Below are 15,888 nucleotides of genomic sequence, written 5' to 3'. Positions count from 1 at the left end.
AGGAAAGAGGCCAGGGACAAAGTTGTGTGAAATCATCTAGAAGTTTGGTTTGGTTGCAGAAAAAGAAATGCAAACATGAGAAGCTTTGGTCTCACAAGCAGAGTAAGGAGGGGAGCGGGCCTCGCCCTCCAGGCCGCAATGAGCAGGGGCACTGCCACTGAGGACTCAAGGGACAGACGAGCCAGGGGTGGGGGGGAGGGGGTGGAGGCTGCAGGGCGCAGAGGGCTCTGTCCCCACCTGACACACTGAAGCCCTCCCCGTCCACGGCCTGGAGAGCAGGCAGGAGAGCCCAGTGAGCAGGGCCCCGTGAGGTGGTTCCTGGATGTTCATTCACATGGACACTTGGGGGAGAAACAAACCAGGCCTGTCCAGCCCAGCCACCAAGTGGGGCTTGTGGAAGCCCTGGACACAGGACTTTTACGTCTGTGTCCCTCTGTACCCACGTTCAGGGGCCGGCAGGACTCAGCTGAGGGAGGAATTGGAGGCGGCCCTGGCTTAGAGCAACCCCCGTTCTCTAAATAAGGCGACAAACAGTGGTTATCAATTTGAAAAACCAAGTCTGCTGCTGTCCTAAATAAACCGAGGAAGGTTCACCTGACAGCCTGCTCGCCAGGGATGGCTCTTCCCGCCACGTCCCTGAGAGGGTAAAGCGAGGTCACGCGCACAGGCCTGGGGAGGGCGGATGGTGCCTGGCCGCCTCAGCCTTCCAGACCTCACCCTGCTCTCTGGAAGCCTCGTCCAAGGCATTTCCCAGGTGAGACGTGGTGTCTTTACCATCGCGAAGGGAAACCCCGAGAAGACAAACCAGAGCCCCTTGGTGGTGGTCATCCACACCACCCAGGATGTCCCTGTTCTGTCATTTTATAAAGCAGGCAAGGTGGTGCCCGGCGTGGCAGAGCCAGGACCTGCTCCCACACTGTGGACTCTTAATGGAGGTGCCAGAACATTCCGGGTCATCCTGGGTACAGCCTCTCCCTGGCTCGTCACTCAGCCCAGCTCTCCTCACCAGCCTGCAGCACCTCCACACACCGTGAGGAGGAACTTTTTCCCTGGTTTAATGTACATTTGGATACACTAAAGGGATTATATTCGGGGAAAATATGAACTACTAATGATATAAATGTGAAGGACCCCTCCTACTCCCGGGCCCAAAGTTAGGGCTAGTGTTAGACAGACACTGACGGGTGGCCTGACACCACGCTGGTGTCTCCCCCAAAGGGAGTGTCCCCCAAAGGGATTCCAGGCAGACCTTCCCCACCAGAGACGACGGAAACCGCTAGCGAACATCACTCTCTTCCCCTCTGCTCCCCAAGCCAGGCCACCACCCACACGGGCAGCAGGGCGTCCACCTGGCCCCCACGCAGTCCTGGACAGTTTAGGCACCAAGTGCACTGGGCTGCTCCTACAGCCTACAGTCCAACGAGGTTCTAAAACTGGGGCTTTGGTTTTGTAACATACAATTCTTTTCCCTTGATGGGTACAGAGTACAACAAAATTAGTCATTTTTATTTAAAAGAAACAATACAAATAAGTGTGCAAAATTAAATTTCATGATTAAATACACATAAAAGTAACATGCATACTTCACATTGAAATCCACAGACAAAGTTAGTTGATTACATGACAGTAAAAGAACTGGAAAAACTGAGAATTTGCTGCTGCAGATTTTAATGTTTGCAACCTGAAATCAAAACATAAAATTAAGTTTTAAGGGAATTTAAGAAAATTAAATATATACCTCAAGTACTACTAATAATATAGAGCCCATAACCTATTTTAGTTACCAAACGTTAAAAAAAGTATGTGCCTCTCATTCCCAGAATGTTAGTGTGCAGCTAGTCTTAAAAATGGGGAGAGAAGATGGTGAGAAAGGGAGATGGAATCGGCTGGCCGAGACATCCTCTCCAGGCCCACAGAAACCGGGCACTGCTTTGTTGAGACGCCCGTTTCCCTTCGTATCCTCCAAATTAAGTGACGCTTTCTTCTATGACTAAGTTTTAAAGTCTATGCACTACTCTGTTTCCTACGCGTAACAGGGAAACTCCCTTTGACCCAGAGTTTCACCAGGAGGCCACAGGCACTGCTCACAGGGTGGGCGTGGTGCTGCCTCAGTTCCAATGGCTCCAAAAAGACAGGGACGCACGACACACAGCTCTTGAGGGAGACGCCAGACCTATGCCCTCTTTCTTCAGTTTAGATGGGAGAAGGGCTTCCTTCCTCCTTTCCTAAGGCTGCCGGTATGATTGTTCCACTTAAATCTGGTGAGAACCAACACTTACACGTGTGTTCACCTCCCCATTACAGACTCAGTAAAAATGATGAAATCTGTCGCCACAAACAAATTTCACTTTGTCCCTCCTTTTTTCAACGTGCCCCCAGTTTGTCCGGAGCCCCAACTGCAGGTGGCGGATGCGGCAGAACCAATGAAGCAAGCGTCACGGCTGAACGAAAGGTGAAGCCAGCAGTTAGGCGTGAGTGTCCACGTGCCCTGAAGATTCTTCCTTTAACACTGGACTCGGGAGGTCTGGCTTCGGAAAACAGACGACAACGTATGGCTTCGCAACAAGGTCCCAGGCCATCCCCCCAGCCCATCACCACCAGTCCCAGGAGCTTGAGGGGCCGCTGGGCACCCAGGGCCCGTGGTGCTCGTACTCCTGGTGGAGGGTCACAGCTTGTCATCGGTCATCTCCAGGAACTGCGCATACACGTCCCGGACGCACTCCCCCTTGGGGTTGAACAGGAACTTGTAGTAGCTGCCGTCCGCACAGATCGCTGGGCAGAGGAGACCGTGTCACTTAGGGTGAAAAGCAAGCAGCCCGCGCTGAGCTCACTGCACAGGTTGAGTGGAGGCTGAGCAGCCCCGAGGGATCTGTGGGTGGTGGGGGCACTCGACCAAGAACCCCACTGTTCTGGGGGGTCTGCATCTACTCAGCTAGTGTGGCGATGGGGGAACCCTCTTTGGTCGCCGGTTCCAAGACCAAATGATCTGCCCCACTGACTGCCCGGGAAACCCCGGAGGGCAGGTGGCTGCGCGGACCCTGAGAGGGATGCACAGGACCCCCAGGAGAGAGGAAGGGCCACCAGTGGAGCTGGTGGGGCGCTGACCACACCTGGGGGCCACTCTCCTCTGGAAGGACCACTTACCAATGACAGCATTTGGCTCTGTTCCAAAGGCACAAATGCATGGAGAGCCTGAGGGAACCTGAAACTTGGAAAAACTCCACTTGGAACTGAAGTATTTTGGAAGGAAACTGGCTGATGCCAAACTGTGAGGACAGGAAGCAAAGAAAGAAAGTCACGGTCACATAACAAAGTTAGAGACACAGCTCTCTTTAATGTCGGCTTAGCCTTAATGATTTAAATTATATTTTTGCTTTTAATTTTTATTTTTCACATGAAAAAACTAAGTCGTTACAAATGGGTTCATTATAAATCCAGAAACCATCAGCACGAGAAGGGGCACAGGGTTCTACTGCCACCAAATTAATTTTCTGAACAGCTAACACAAGGATGACGGTTGGAGCTCAGGACCAAGTTCTACCTCACTGGAAGGTGCCTGGATCCTCATCAGACGTTTTCTAAGGAGCTAGTGGAAGGGGAAGTCGTGATGCCACTGTCTTAGCATCAAGTAATCTGCACTGGTTCTCAGAGAATCAAATGAACGACCAAAGAAAAGCATCCCGACTGTGACTCAGACTGAGTGGGGCAACACTCAGGCAATGTTCTGTCCTTCTAACTGGAAAACCTACCTTGATTGTTTATTCCTTTTTGGATCTTCAGCTGCAAAAATGTGCACCGTGCCGTGGTCACTGGACACACAGATGAGAGAAGCGTCCTGATTGAAGTTAATGCTGCAGAGAAACCAGACGAAGCTCGGGTCTCATGTGGACGCAGAAGCGAGCCCTGACCTCAGCCCCCCGTGGTCAGGACAGTCATTTTAAGAACCACCCCTCCTGACCAGCTGACGGGGCTCAGCACAGAACCAGATGGTCAAAGCCAGGGCACAGCCCCTCCTCAGGTGCCAGGGAGAGGGAAGGGGCTCCCTGCAGACCACCTTGCCACCCCAGGGGCCCTGAGGCCACCCAAACATGCCACTTGGAGGAGAAAAACTCCCCTCCAACGACCCAGGCCCTGTAGAGGTGGGCGTCACTCAGGCTGGCTGGAGGGGCCCGAGAGCAGACAGATGGGAGAGCGGGCTGCACCAGAGGCCCCAAGGACACTACATCCAGATACTAGCTATGTTTTTATCACTCAGGCCCCAGTGCAGCTCCACACCTGCAAAGGCCACAGACACAAAGAACAAAGTCCCGCCCAAGCAGGGGTGCAGCCCTGTCAGAGCTACAGACACTGTGGGACACGGTAACAACCACCACAGAGAGAGCAGGTCAGCCTCGCAGGAGGCTGAAGTGACTACAGACAGGCTAACTAGGCCTCCAGTGTTTGCCTGAAGATGCTACTGAAAAATAAGTTGGAGGGACAGTGAAGAGATGAAATAAAACAAGCAAATTCTGACAAATGCAGGACAATGGGTTCATGGTAATCATAATATTCTCTCTACTTTTGTGTATATTCCCATAATAAATAAACAGTTAAATTAGTAATAATAAAACAAGCTAATAAAACAGCCCCTACCAGCAGAGCAGCCCCCGCCCGCCTCGTGGGGGTAGTCCTGACTCTCCTCCGGATCACATAGGGCCCCTTCTCTAGGGTAAAACAACGTGCTTTCTTACCAATAAATATTAGCTGCTTGAGATCCTCTTCGTAGTTCCTGGATTAAATGCCCTGATGAAGTATCAAATATTCGTATAAGGGTCCCCTTTGAAAAACAGTGAAGTGTTTCATTATCAAAGATTCACAACTTTTTAGTTTTCTTGAAATGATTTATACTCACAAACCCATTAACCCATTCGACCCTTTCCCAAACTCACCCACATCACCTAAAACTCAACTTTCCCTCTGTTGTCACCGAGAACAGACTGGAGTCTCTTCAGTCCGACGGCAGCGGGCAGGGGCCGAGAGAGGGTCAGGGAAACCCAGGGCCCAGGCCCACAGGCGTGGCCCTCTCGGAGCCCTGTGCACACGCTACCCTGGCAGAGGCCCTGGGCTGTCTCATGCCCTAAGAGCCATCAGTTCACTCACTGTCCAGAGAAACGGCATCTTAATTATAATGCCCACAGCCAGTTAGAAAAACACTAATTCTACTGCCAAACAGATGGGGCACAACCAAATAAAATGACTTTTGGACCCTCTATGTCAACTATGACTTGCTTCCTGAGAGAAGGTGGCTAAGAGCCTCTCAGGGGTCGGGATCTTCAGGGAAGGGCTGGCGTCTCGGGAGCCCGCACCCTATGGCGGGAGAGGCCACTCTGGGGGCACCTCCGTGGGGCAGGGACACCCACTTACTTTCTCAGACGCGGTTGCAATTCTTGTTCCCTGCAGGTTGAGAGCAATGCAGCTCAAGACGCCCTCATGGGCAGGAATGTCCACTGGCGGCTTCTCGGTGCTGGCCAGGTCCACGAGCTGCACATGGCCAGTGTGCGTGCCCGGGAAGGCCAGGAGTGAGTTGTTACTATTGGGGCACAGGACACAGAGGCCTAAACAGAGACAAGGAAACACGTCAAGGACTCAGGACCGTCTCAAAGCTTCTGCTTTTCCACAACCATACCTGCTCCCTGCCCTCCAGGTCCCATGAAAAAGTAAGAATCATTCACAAAATCTTTTCCCTGTGAAGGGCAGCAGAGGGCCAAGCAAAGCTCCCTCCCAAGAGACGGCTTCATAATTGGAAACATTTGCTGAACTTATTATTGAATAAACTTTATCAAATGTCTGTCTTTTGGGGTGTCAGCCATGAGAATGCAAAATTGTAAAACCTAAAAATGAATTCTTAAAAAATAAATAAATAAAATAAAATAAAAATGAATCCACTAACAGTAACATAAAAAAACCAAAACTGAAGAATAAATTTAACGATAGATGTAAAAGACACTATAACACACTGCAAAGGAAAACCAAAGACCTGGTGGGTGGAGAGCTGTCCTGTGACCACGGCTTGGAACCGACCTTCACCCACCTACAGAGTAAGTGCAATCACAGTTAAAATCTCTGCAGGCTTTTCTGAAGAAACAGACAACCTGTCACTAAGTTATAAGGAAAGTAAAAGGTCCCAGAATACCCCCCTATTTCTTATAAAATAGGAACAACATTAGAGGCCTTACACTACCTAATTTCAAGAATTATCTTGAAGTTCCAGGGACTTCCCTGGTGGTGCAGTAGTTAAGAATCCGTCTGCCAATGCAGGGGACACGGGTTCGATCCCTGGTCCAGGAAGATCCCACATGCCACGGAGCAACTAAGCCCATGCACCACAACTACTGAGCCTGTGCTCTAGAGCCTACAAGCCACAACTACTGAGCCCACGTGCCACAACTACTGAAGCCCGTGCGCCTAGAGCCCGTGCTCCGCGACAGAAGAAGCCACCGCAGTGAGAAGCCCACGCACCGCAACGAAGAGTAGCCCCCCTTGCCGCAACTAGAGAAAGCCTGTGCGCAGCAGTGAAGACCCAACACAGCCAAAAATAAATAAATACATACATACATAAAAAAAAGAATTATCTTGAAGTTCCAGAAATCAAGGTCATCTGATATTGGCATAAGGAGAGAAACATAGACCACTGGAGCAGAATAAAGAGTCCAGAAGAATCTTACACTTATTTGATTAAAAAAAAAAAAAGTATCAAGGTAATTCAATGCAGAAAAAATAGTCTTTTAAACAAATGGTAAAGGGACTTCTCTAAGCAAAAAAGAAAAGGCCACAAGCAGAAACATGAAAACTGTTAAAAGAAAAAAGCTCACTGGTTAAAGTAAATATAGAGTAAAAGTAGTAAAATCAACCACACACAAAGCTAGTGGGAAGGTTAAAAGACAAAGGTAGTAAAATCATCTACATCAGCAATAAGTAAAGGATACACAAAGCAAAAAGATATAAAACATAATGTCAAAAACAGATTGTGGGGAGAGGGGAGCAAAATGTAGGGTTGTTAAAATGCGTTTGAAATTAAGAGACCAGGCCATTTAAAATAATCACACGTATATATACAGATTGCTATATATAAACCTCATAGTAACCACAAACCAAAAATCTATAATAGATACACACACAAAAGAGAAAGGAATCCAAACATAACACTAAAGACAGTCATAAAATCACAAGGGAAGGCATTTCCCTGGTAGCACGGTGGTTAAGAATCCGCCTGCCAATGCAGGGGACACAGGTTTGATCCCTGGTCCGGGAAGATCCCACATGCCGCGGAGCAAAACTAAGCCCGTGCGCCACAACTACTGAGCCTGCATGCCACAACTACTGAAGCCCACGTGCCTAGAGCCTGTGCTCCGCAATGAGAAGCCCGCACACCGCAATAAAGGGTAGCCCCGCTCACCGCAACTAGAGAAAGCCCATACACAGCAGCGAAGACCCAATGCAGCCAAAAAAAATCACAAGGGAAGAGAACAAAAGAAGAAGAAAGGAACGAAAAAGACCTACAAAAACAACCCAAAACAATTTGTGGCAATAAGTACATACCTATCAATAATTACTTTAAATGTAAATAGACTAAATGCTCCAATCAAAACAGAGAGAGTGGATATATACACAATGAAATACTACTCAGCCATAAAAAAGGAATGACATCTTGCCATCTGCAGCAACATGGATGACCTAGAGGGTATTTTGCTAAGTGAAATAAGTCAGACAGAGAAAGACAGATACTGTACGTTACCACTTATATATGGAATCTAAAAAATAATTACAATATGACCCAGCAATTGTACTCCAAGAGAAATGAAAAAATACATCCACAAAAAAACCTGCATGTAAACATGTACAGCAGCTTCTATTTATAACAGTCAAAAATCTGGTATGGATCAACAGCTGTGGTATATCCATATGATGGTATATTACTCAGTAATAAAAAGGAACAAAATAATAGCACACACACAAAAACATGGAGGAATCTAAAAAATATTAAGCTAAGAGGAAGACACCAAACACATCTGAAAAGGCAAAACCTGAAGGTCAGGTGGGGAAGGGCACAGCCTGGGGAAACTCCTGCGTGACGGGACTGTTCTGCCCTGATTGTGCTGGCAGCTACACAACTGTTTACAATGACTAAGGTTTATCAAATGATACACTTAAAATGAGTTTTATGTAAATTATACCTCAATAAAGCTAAAAGAAAAAAACCAAAAATTTTAAAAGCAAAGTTAAGATGATAAAATGAATAACGAAGTCAGCCACACGTAATCCACCAGCCAGAAGAAAAACGGAAGGAAATGTCTCAGAACTTAATAAAAACATGGACTCCAGTGCTCACCATGGAGCTCCTGAATGGCTGACAGTGAAAAATCCCAAGAGGGACTCAGATGATTCTGGTAAGAGGCAGGGTCTTAGAACCACAGAGAGGAAGCTGGGCTGTGACCGTGGGAAGGTTCAGGGGAGAAGGTAGGGACCGAGGTGGAGGAGCTTGCATCTCACGGACCCTTCCCCAGAGCCCCAGATGCCCCAGGACCCACCACTAGGGCGACACCACTCCAAGACCACCTGGAGGAGAGGCACCCAGCATGGGTCTGCGTCCCACCTGGGTTGGACCCAGGAAGCCAGTTTCCACCATCCATCCTCCTCTGGATTCTTACCTTTCGGGTTATAGCAGGTTTCAAAGACGTGCAACTGATGAGGATTGTGTGTGAATGTAAACACCTTGATCATAGAGTCCAAAACAACCACAATTCTGGAAAGAAAACAACACCATCAGAATTTCTCTCCCCCAAAGTGAAACTCAAACATTTTGTGACTTGTTCTTATCATCTGGAAACAGAAACACCACAAAGAGCAAATACAGGAGGGTCATTCCTGGGATTTCCCTGGTGGTCCAGTGGCTAAGACTCCATGCTCCCAATGCAGGGGGCCTGGGTTCAATCCCTGGTCAGGGAACTAGATCCCACGTGATGCAACTAGGAGTTCGCATGCTGCAAGTAAAGATCCCGCATGCCGCAACTAAGACCCGGCGTGGCCAAATTAATTAATTAATTATTTATTTTTAAAAAGAGGGTCATTCCTGAACCCAGGCACTGGGCAGCAAGGTCTTTAGAGCAGGTTGGCAGGGAGCCCCTGGGCGCAAGGCTGGCACTAGAAATGAACGCCTCTCACCCGGCTGGAGGAAGGTACAGCCCAAGGGTTGGGAGGGCACTGTCATCAAATATTCTGTCTAGAGTAAGAACCAAGTAGGACACAAAGGCAAAAATTCTATCTTAACACACTTTTAGGCACGTCTTGACAATCCAGAAACGTAAGAAAGTGGAAGATCCTTGATTTGGCTCCAGGATTTGCATTATTACGAGCCCCTAAATGCTGACATTCCTGGAAGAAACAAGTCTACCTACGAGTGCAGGGATGCCAGACCCCTATTCACACTTGTCTGGTTCAGCATCTGTCCTCCCACAGCCGATCATAACATGTAAATCACACCACAGCCGAGCATAACATGTACATCACACCAAAATCCAAAGCGAGGAAGCTTTGCTCTACCTCCATCAACATACTAGGAAAAACTTCTGTGTTCTCCTAAACCCCAGGAAGGCAACAGCTGAGAGAGACCTGCTACCTTCAACAGGTGGGATTCAATGACACCTTCTCTGTGAGGAGTTCCTGAATTTTCCTTTACTTTCAGATTGAAACATTTATGAGGCAGCATTTGGACAAGTGTGGGCTAAGAGGGAGGCAATTCAAGGTTCAAAACTCGAGTCCTCAGTCTGTACCTGTCGGGTGGGACGGCTCCCCTGAAGGACTGAGAGCTGGGGGGGCAGGGCTGGCCGGGGGCTGGGTCCATGGAGGTGCACTTCACCCACGCCCACCAACCACTCACCTGTAAGTGATCCTGGGAGGCAAATAAAACTCACTGCCTTCCTTATGTCCTTGGGTCATAAACTACAGTCTCACGTTTTTATACATCATTTTCCTGAACACTTCTCTTCCTTCAATATAAAATGATTTCAGCCATCTTCAGAGAAAGTGACTGTTCAACCTCTAAAAATGAGACACCAAACCTACCTATCTCGCCGTAATTTGGCAGCCTTGACTTCAGTAGAAAATTCTATTTCAATCACAGTCTTCTTCTTCAGGTCATCCCAGATCATCACTGAAACAGGAAAGAATGTATGAACATGGTAATGAACAGGCCAGGGGCTGGCTTGCTAAGGCCACTCCTGAAGGAGTCCTCACATCACAAACACCTGACCGGGAGCTGGTGGGGGGTGGGGGGACACGAGGCTCTCCCACTGGCAGGACGGTCCCACCTCCAGGTCTCAGACCCGCCCCCCGCCCCCCCCACCCACTCACCCCCCGCCCTCCTATTCAGCAACCACACACCTGCTCACACCTCAGGCAGCCAGTCTCTCTCTACACACACAGGCATTCAAGCGCACTTGAACCTCCTCCCTGCCAACCCTCGCCTAGATTTTAGGCAAACTTCTCTCCACCTCTCTTTCCCTGGTTCTACTAGACTGAGCCAAAAAGCAAGCCCAACCACAGGTACCAAGTGCTAGAGATAAACCTGGATTAAGAAAAGAACGGGTCTGGCTGCGCTAGGAGGTCGTGCAGGCTGGAGGCCTCGGTCGGAGGGGAGGGAGAGGCAGCATCCAGGGGACAACGTGCCAACTGCCAAGCAACTAGCCGACACTGGCTACAAGACCTCCTCCACCTCCACGATGCTCCTCACTGTTTACGGGGGCTACCTCTGCAGTGCCCGAGCCTACCGCTATTTCCAGCGGCACAGCTCCCAGCGCCAGGCTGCAGAAGAACAGAAGACCTCGGGAGTCCCGTACAACTGGGGGGCTTTTTTCCTTGAGCAGAGAGACCTGAGGCATGCTGTGGAAAGACCTCACCTGCAATCATTTCTGAATCAAGAGGATCAGGGCCTTAATGGTTTTCGAACTCTGCTGGGAAAAAGTGCCCACGTTTTCTCTGGTACAGTCAGTTTGGAGAGGCTACTGAATTGTAACAGGAATGGGAGGGTGAGGCACACCTACAGACATTAAATATTTTACCATGTCAAAAAAGAAAAGAAAAGAAAAGAAAAGAAAAGAAAAGAAAAGAAAAGAAAAGGTTGTTTCATGGGGAAATCAGACACATAAAAACCAGGGCCAGTGTTCTTCAGCCCTGACTGCTCTCGCTCTGCTTCAAGCTCTGGAATATCTTCTGCTCACACTACAATCTTCCGTCAGGATGGATTAGCAGTTTATGTCCCAAGGGCTGAGACAATTTACAGACAACCCTGGAGGATGAGGAGCGTGTGTCCAGACCTCTTTTCCACTTGAAAAGCTGGGTACAAAGCGTGTGGGGTGAGGGAAATAAGCTCCCTAAACGGTCAGGTTACGGCTGACTGAGAATGGAAGGAAAGAATGTTTCCCCTAAAGGTCCCAACACCATGACCAACAACAGTCCGGTGGAATTCAGGGGTAAGTTTTGCCAGAATGGGTAAGTATCCTAAGTTTCAAATCAAGAGAGAACTGAATACCAGCCTACCAGAACTGCCAAAATTATTATCAAGTAACATAAGATGTATTTACTATCGAAGAGGTTAGTTATAATTTATAACCACACAAAACTGAAGCAAAGAACTGTGTTCTTCTTGCTCCTTGAAACACCATCTTTGATAAACTTCTCCCATCGGCTCTTCCTTAAAGGGCACCAACATGTCAGTGAGTAGACAGTTACCTTATTGAAAATAGTATCTTCCCAAAACCAGATGTTCACGACCTTCTGGGCAAAGGACACTCTACTCTTGAACACGAAAGCAATTCAGTGAACTTCCTCTGGCCCTGCAACCTAACACCAGAAAGCCTACAACTCAACACAAACGCAAACTGGCCCAAACCAGACAGAAGCCCACAGATAAGGATGTCAAGGGTGTCACAAATACGGGTGAACTCCATTTTCAGAAATGTCTGGAAACAGTGTGATGAAGCCCCAAAGGCAGCAGCACGAATTCTCATTCACAAAAGAAAAGTGACCAGACACGATGCCTTGGGTAGTGAGAAAAATTCATGGCCTCTGAGGGCTGCGAGCTGCCTTACTGCAGGAAACCGAAAATTTTAAATGTACTGGGTGGGATTCTGTATGTCTGTCTCTTGATACAATTCCTAATAACAAAAAATGTATTTCAAAATTCTGGACTTCCTCCTAAATGGAAAGGGCCTCTCTGCTCCCTGAACAGCACCCTGTCAAGACCCAGTGGGTCACCATGACAAACCAGTCTCCTCCAGTCCTGTTTTATTCTGTTCTCACAAACCAAAGACACTAGATTCTTTACACTGTAACACCATGCATCTTAATTGATAATTATTAAAATATTAAGTAGTAATTTTGACATTGAAAAAATGTATTTTTTTTTTAAATTAATTTATTTATTTATGGCTGCATTGGGTCTTCGTTTCTGTGCGAGGGCTTTCTCTTGTTGCGGCAAGTGGGGGCCACTCTTCATCGCGGTGCGCGGGCCTCTCACTATCGTGGCCTCTCTTGTTGCGGAGCACAGGCTCCAGACGCGCAGGCTCAGTAACTGTGGCTCACGGGCCTAGTTGCTCCGCGGCATGTGGGATCTTCCCAGACCAGGGCTCGAACCCATGTCCCCTGCATTGGCAGGCAGATTCTCAACCACTGCGCCACCAGGGAAGCCGAAAAAATGTATTTTTAATCTTACAAAAGTTTAAACAGATCAAGTTCTTTTTTAAAAATTGCCCTTAGCACACTACAAAAAGCTTAAATTTTACTCAAAATGTTCAGTTAGAAAATTGCTTTCTTCTAAAAAATTTTTTTCTTCTGCAAAATTTCTGAGACTCTTTCACTTCTCGGAATTTTTTTACTGAGAATAAGATGTTACAGGTGAGAGAGACCCCAGAGATTATCCGGTCCACTGCTCCCTTGGGGGCAGGGAGCAGTGACACCCCCCAACAGTGCCACAGGTGGGGCTAGGCTCCTGACTCCTCACCAGTGATCAATCATCAATGAAATTCTTCATATGACAAAGACTGATCCAGCGGCAGAATCTCTGCCCATCCCCAAGGAGCCCAAGTAATTCTTCTTCTTCTTTTTTTTAATTAATTAATTTATTTATTTTTGGCTGCGTTGGGTCTTCATTGTTGCGCGCGGGCTTTCTCTAGTTGCAGCGAGCGGGGGCTACTCTCTGTTGTGGTGCGCAGGCTTCACATTGTTGTGGCTTCTCATTGCAGAGCACGGACTCTAGGCGCACTGGCTTCAGTAGTTGTGGAGCGCGGGCTTCAGTAGTTGTGGCTCACGGGCTCTAGAGCACAGGCTCAGTAGTTGTGGTGCACAGGCTTAGTTGCTCCGCAGCATGTGGGATCTTCCCAGACCAGGGCTCGAACCCGTGTCCCATGCAATGGCAGGTGGATTCTTAACCATTGTGCCACCAGGGAAGCCCCCAGGTCAAGTAATTCTTGTTCCACTGCAAGACCCACCCCTGCCCCCAGCACAGCTGCTTCCGTGTCACTTCTGGGTGGCCTCTTCCAGGACTCACAGACACAGGCCCTGCCCATCCCGGCCATGCTGGCAATGACCTGGACAGCTGCCAGGCTTCCTGCCCTTCAGCCTCTGTGGTTATCAGGGTGAACCCTCACCTGAAAGTGGATTCCATTCCCTGTATCATGGAACCCCGTCCACACAACCCACCAGGCTCCACTGAGAACTGCCAGTCAGGCCCCAAGCCTGCCCAGGGCCAAGCAGAACTCTGTGTGTTTCCATGCGCCCCCTTTCTTTGTTTCATGGTCACAGGCAGACCTCAAGCTCACCCCCATCTTTACTCTCCGTAGGGAAACCTCGCTTACTATACTCCTTCCCTTCCCCACCAAGCCTTGAAAGACGGTGGTCTCCACAGCCCCTGGCACAGTGGAGCCTGTCACCAGTGGGCTCCAACTCAACAGTCCCGCAGGGCTGCAGCGGTCACCCAGGCCTCCTCCCGTCTGTAGCATCTGCCTCTGATGCCCACACTCACTTCCCTCTCCTGCCTCTTCCTGTGAACACGGCTCCCCTTTCTGCCTCCAACCTCTGAGTCTCCTCAGCCTTACACTTACTTGCTTCTACACTAGAACGTTCCTGAGACCTGCTGGTACTGCTTTTCCAACCACACCCTCACCTGGCATGCGAGACCCCCACGTCTTTCCCCACCTCTGCCCCCATCCACCTGCCCCTCTTCCCCTGCTCTACCCTCCTTTCCTGGATTTCTTCCTCGTGCCCCAAATGATACCTAGTTACAGGCACGCGATATTCAGCTGTGGTTGTAAAGTTTCTGTTTCTCCCTTATTTTCCTCTTTTTAAAAAATTTATTTATTTATTTATTTGTTTATTTATTTAGCTGTGTTGGGTCTTCATTGCTGCGCGCGGGCTTTCTCTAGTTGCGGCGAGCGGGGGCTACTCTTCGTTGTGGTGCGCGGACTTCTCATCGCAGTGGCTTCTCTTGTTGTGGAGCATGGGCTCTAGGCGTGCGGGCTTCAGTAGTTGTGGCTCACGGGCTCTAGAGCGCAGGCTCAGTAGTTGCGGTGCCTGGACTTAGCTGCTCCGCAGCATGTGGGATCTTCCCAGACCAAGGCTCGAACCCATGTCCCCTGTATTGGCAGGCGGATTCTTAACCACTGCACCACCAGGGAAGTCCCTCTCCTTTACTTTCAAAGAGCCACACTCTTTACAATGCCATCTCTTTGAACACAGACTCACACACACACACCAGGAACAACACTCCTCAACCCAGAGCCCAGCTGTTCTCTGTTCTATGTGTTTCTGTGAGTCAGTGGCTCTCTGCAGGAGAAGCAGCCTCCCCACACCTGGCTTTAAAAGGAACTCACAGCACAGGACACCAACCGCAGAAGAACACCCAGAACAAAACAGGGCGAAGGCCCCCATCCAGCCAACACAACTGAAAAGCACGTGCTCTACGTCCATGGGGACAAGTGACCCTGGTCACACGTTTCTTCTCCCAGGAGCAGCAGAGAAAAGACACTCTCTTTCTGGATGCTTCTTTCCCAGGGACTAGTCCTTCATGTGTCACAGGGCCACCAGGGAAGATCCAATGTAGCCAGAGACACAAAGATACTCTAAAAAGTTCAAGAGAGGACCACACATGAGGTGCATTATTAAATGCAGGATTACTTTACCTTTGTTCGGAGGGTATTTCGGCTTTTTTCCACCACCAACTAAAGCTAAATAGTTGCAGCGAAATAACATTTCAATATGGCCAACTCCTCCTTCTAGAAATTCTGAAATGATAAAAATAAGTCAGTATGTATATTTTACAATTAAGAAAAAGAAAGAAAGTAAAAACGTAACAGTCAGAATTTGATTTTTAATCAGCAATTTGCATCTGCCATCAGAAATGAGAATAGTGACCAGCTAGGAAAATAATTAGCTTCAGACCTCTCAGCATCCTGTCATCATGAACTGTATTTTCATGTGTAAACACTAAGAGCCTAAGAAGCCAATGTAGCAAAATGTATGAAATATCTGAGTTCGTATTTTAAGGTGCAGCAAAATTTGTAAGCTCTGAGAAAGTTATGCTGTGATGCAAAAGCTGGAATTCCTTTTCACCACTTTAAACACCTCTTCCACTGGAAGTCCGAAATGCTCAAAAATGTTCACAAATTATGTGAAGACGAACATGTCAGCAGATCTTCAGCTGTGCTCCACGACAGAAGGAAGCACAGCACACTCTCTCAGGGGAGCAACAGGAACCCCCAGGAGGAGTGTGGGGCTCAGGAAAGCACACTGCACTCTGAATGGTTCCTGTCGCAGCAGGGCTGCCCCACCCCGTCTCCCCAGCTTCCACTCTGGTCT

At 48.5% G+C, this 15,888-nt stretch overlaps 2 protein-coding genes across 3 annotated transcripts in view; one reads left to right on the top strand and one right to left on the bottom strand.

Annotated features, from left to right (window-relative positions):
• Nucleotides 1-1,603: 1,603 nt before the first annotated feature.
• The window catches only part of WDR45B (WD repeat domain 45B), a 36,475-nt gene continuing 22,190 nt past the window's right edge, over nucleotides 1,604-15,888 (bottom strand). The window contains exons 3-10 of one of the 2 annotated variants that reach the window (XM_061176030.1): nucleotides 15,213-15,314; nucleotides 10,102-10,189; nucleotides 8,688-8,782; nucleotides 5,404-5,594; nucleotides 4,731-4,816; nucleotides 3,750-3,851; nucleotides 3,145-3,266; nucleotides 1,604-2,794 (exon numbers count right to left, since the gene is read on the bottom strand). In XM_061176030.1, coding sequence (XP_061032013.1) covers nucleotides 2,676-2,794; nucleotides 3,145-3,266; nucleotides 3,750-3,851; nucleotides 4,731-4,816; nucleotides 5,404-5,594; nucleotides 8,688-8,782; nucleotides 10,102-10,189; nucleotides 15,213-15,314 — 905 coding nt within the window. In that variant the 3' untranslated portion in view covers nucleotides 1,604-2,675. The remainder of the gene's footprint in view (nucleotides 2,795-3,144; nucleotides 3,267-3,749; nucleotides 3,852-4,730; nucleotides 4,817-5,403; nucleotides 5,595-8,687; nucleotides 8,783-10,101; nucleotides 10,190-15,212; nucleotides 15,315-15,888) is intronic. The other variant, XM_061176031.1, reaches the window with a different exon arrangement.
• Nucleotides 10,205-14,043, top strand: LOC133080388 (cytochrome c oxidase assembly protein COX14-like). Its single transcript, XM_061176275.1, has 3 exons — nucleotides 10,205-10,217; nucleotides 10,639-10,870; nucleotides 14,031-14,043. Exons 1-3 carry the CDS (start codon nucleotides 10,205-10,207, stop codon nucleotides 14,041-14,043), a joined length of 258 nt encoding a protein of 85 aa, XP_061032258.1.

This window comes from Eubalaena glacialis, chromosome 19, assembly GCF_028564815.1.
Source record: "Eubalaena glacialis isolate mEubGla1 chromosome 19, mEubGla1.1.hap2.+ XY, whole genome shotgun sequence".
In the NCBI taxonomy this organism is placed as follows: domain Eukaryota; kingdom Metazoa; phylum Chordata; class Mammalia; order Artiodactyla; family Balaenidae; genus Eubalaena; species Eubalaena glacialis.
Note: the sequence above shows the minus strand (reverse complement) of the source record. Positions and strands in the feature narration are given on the sequence as shown.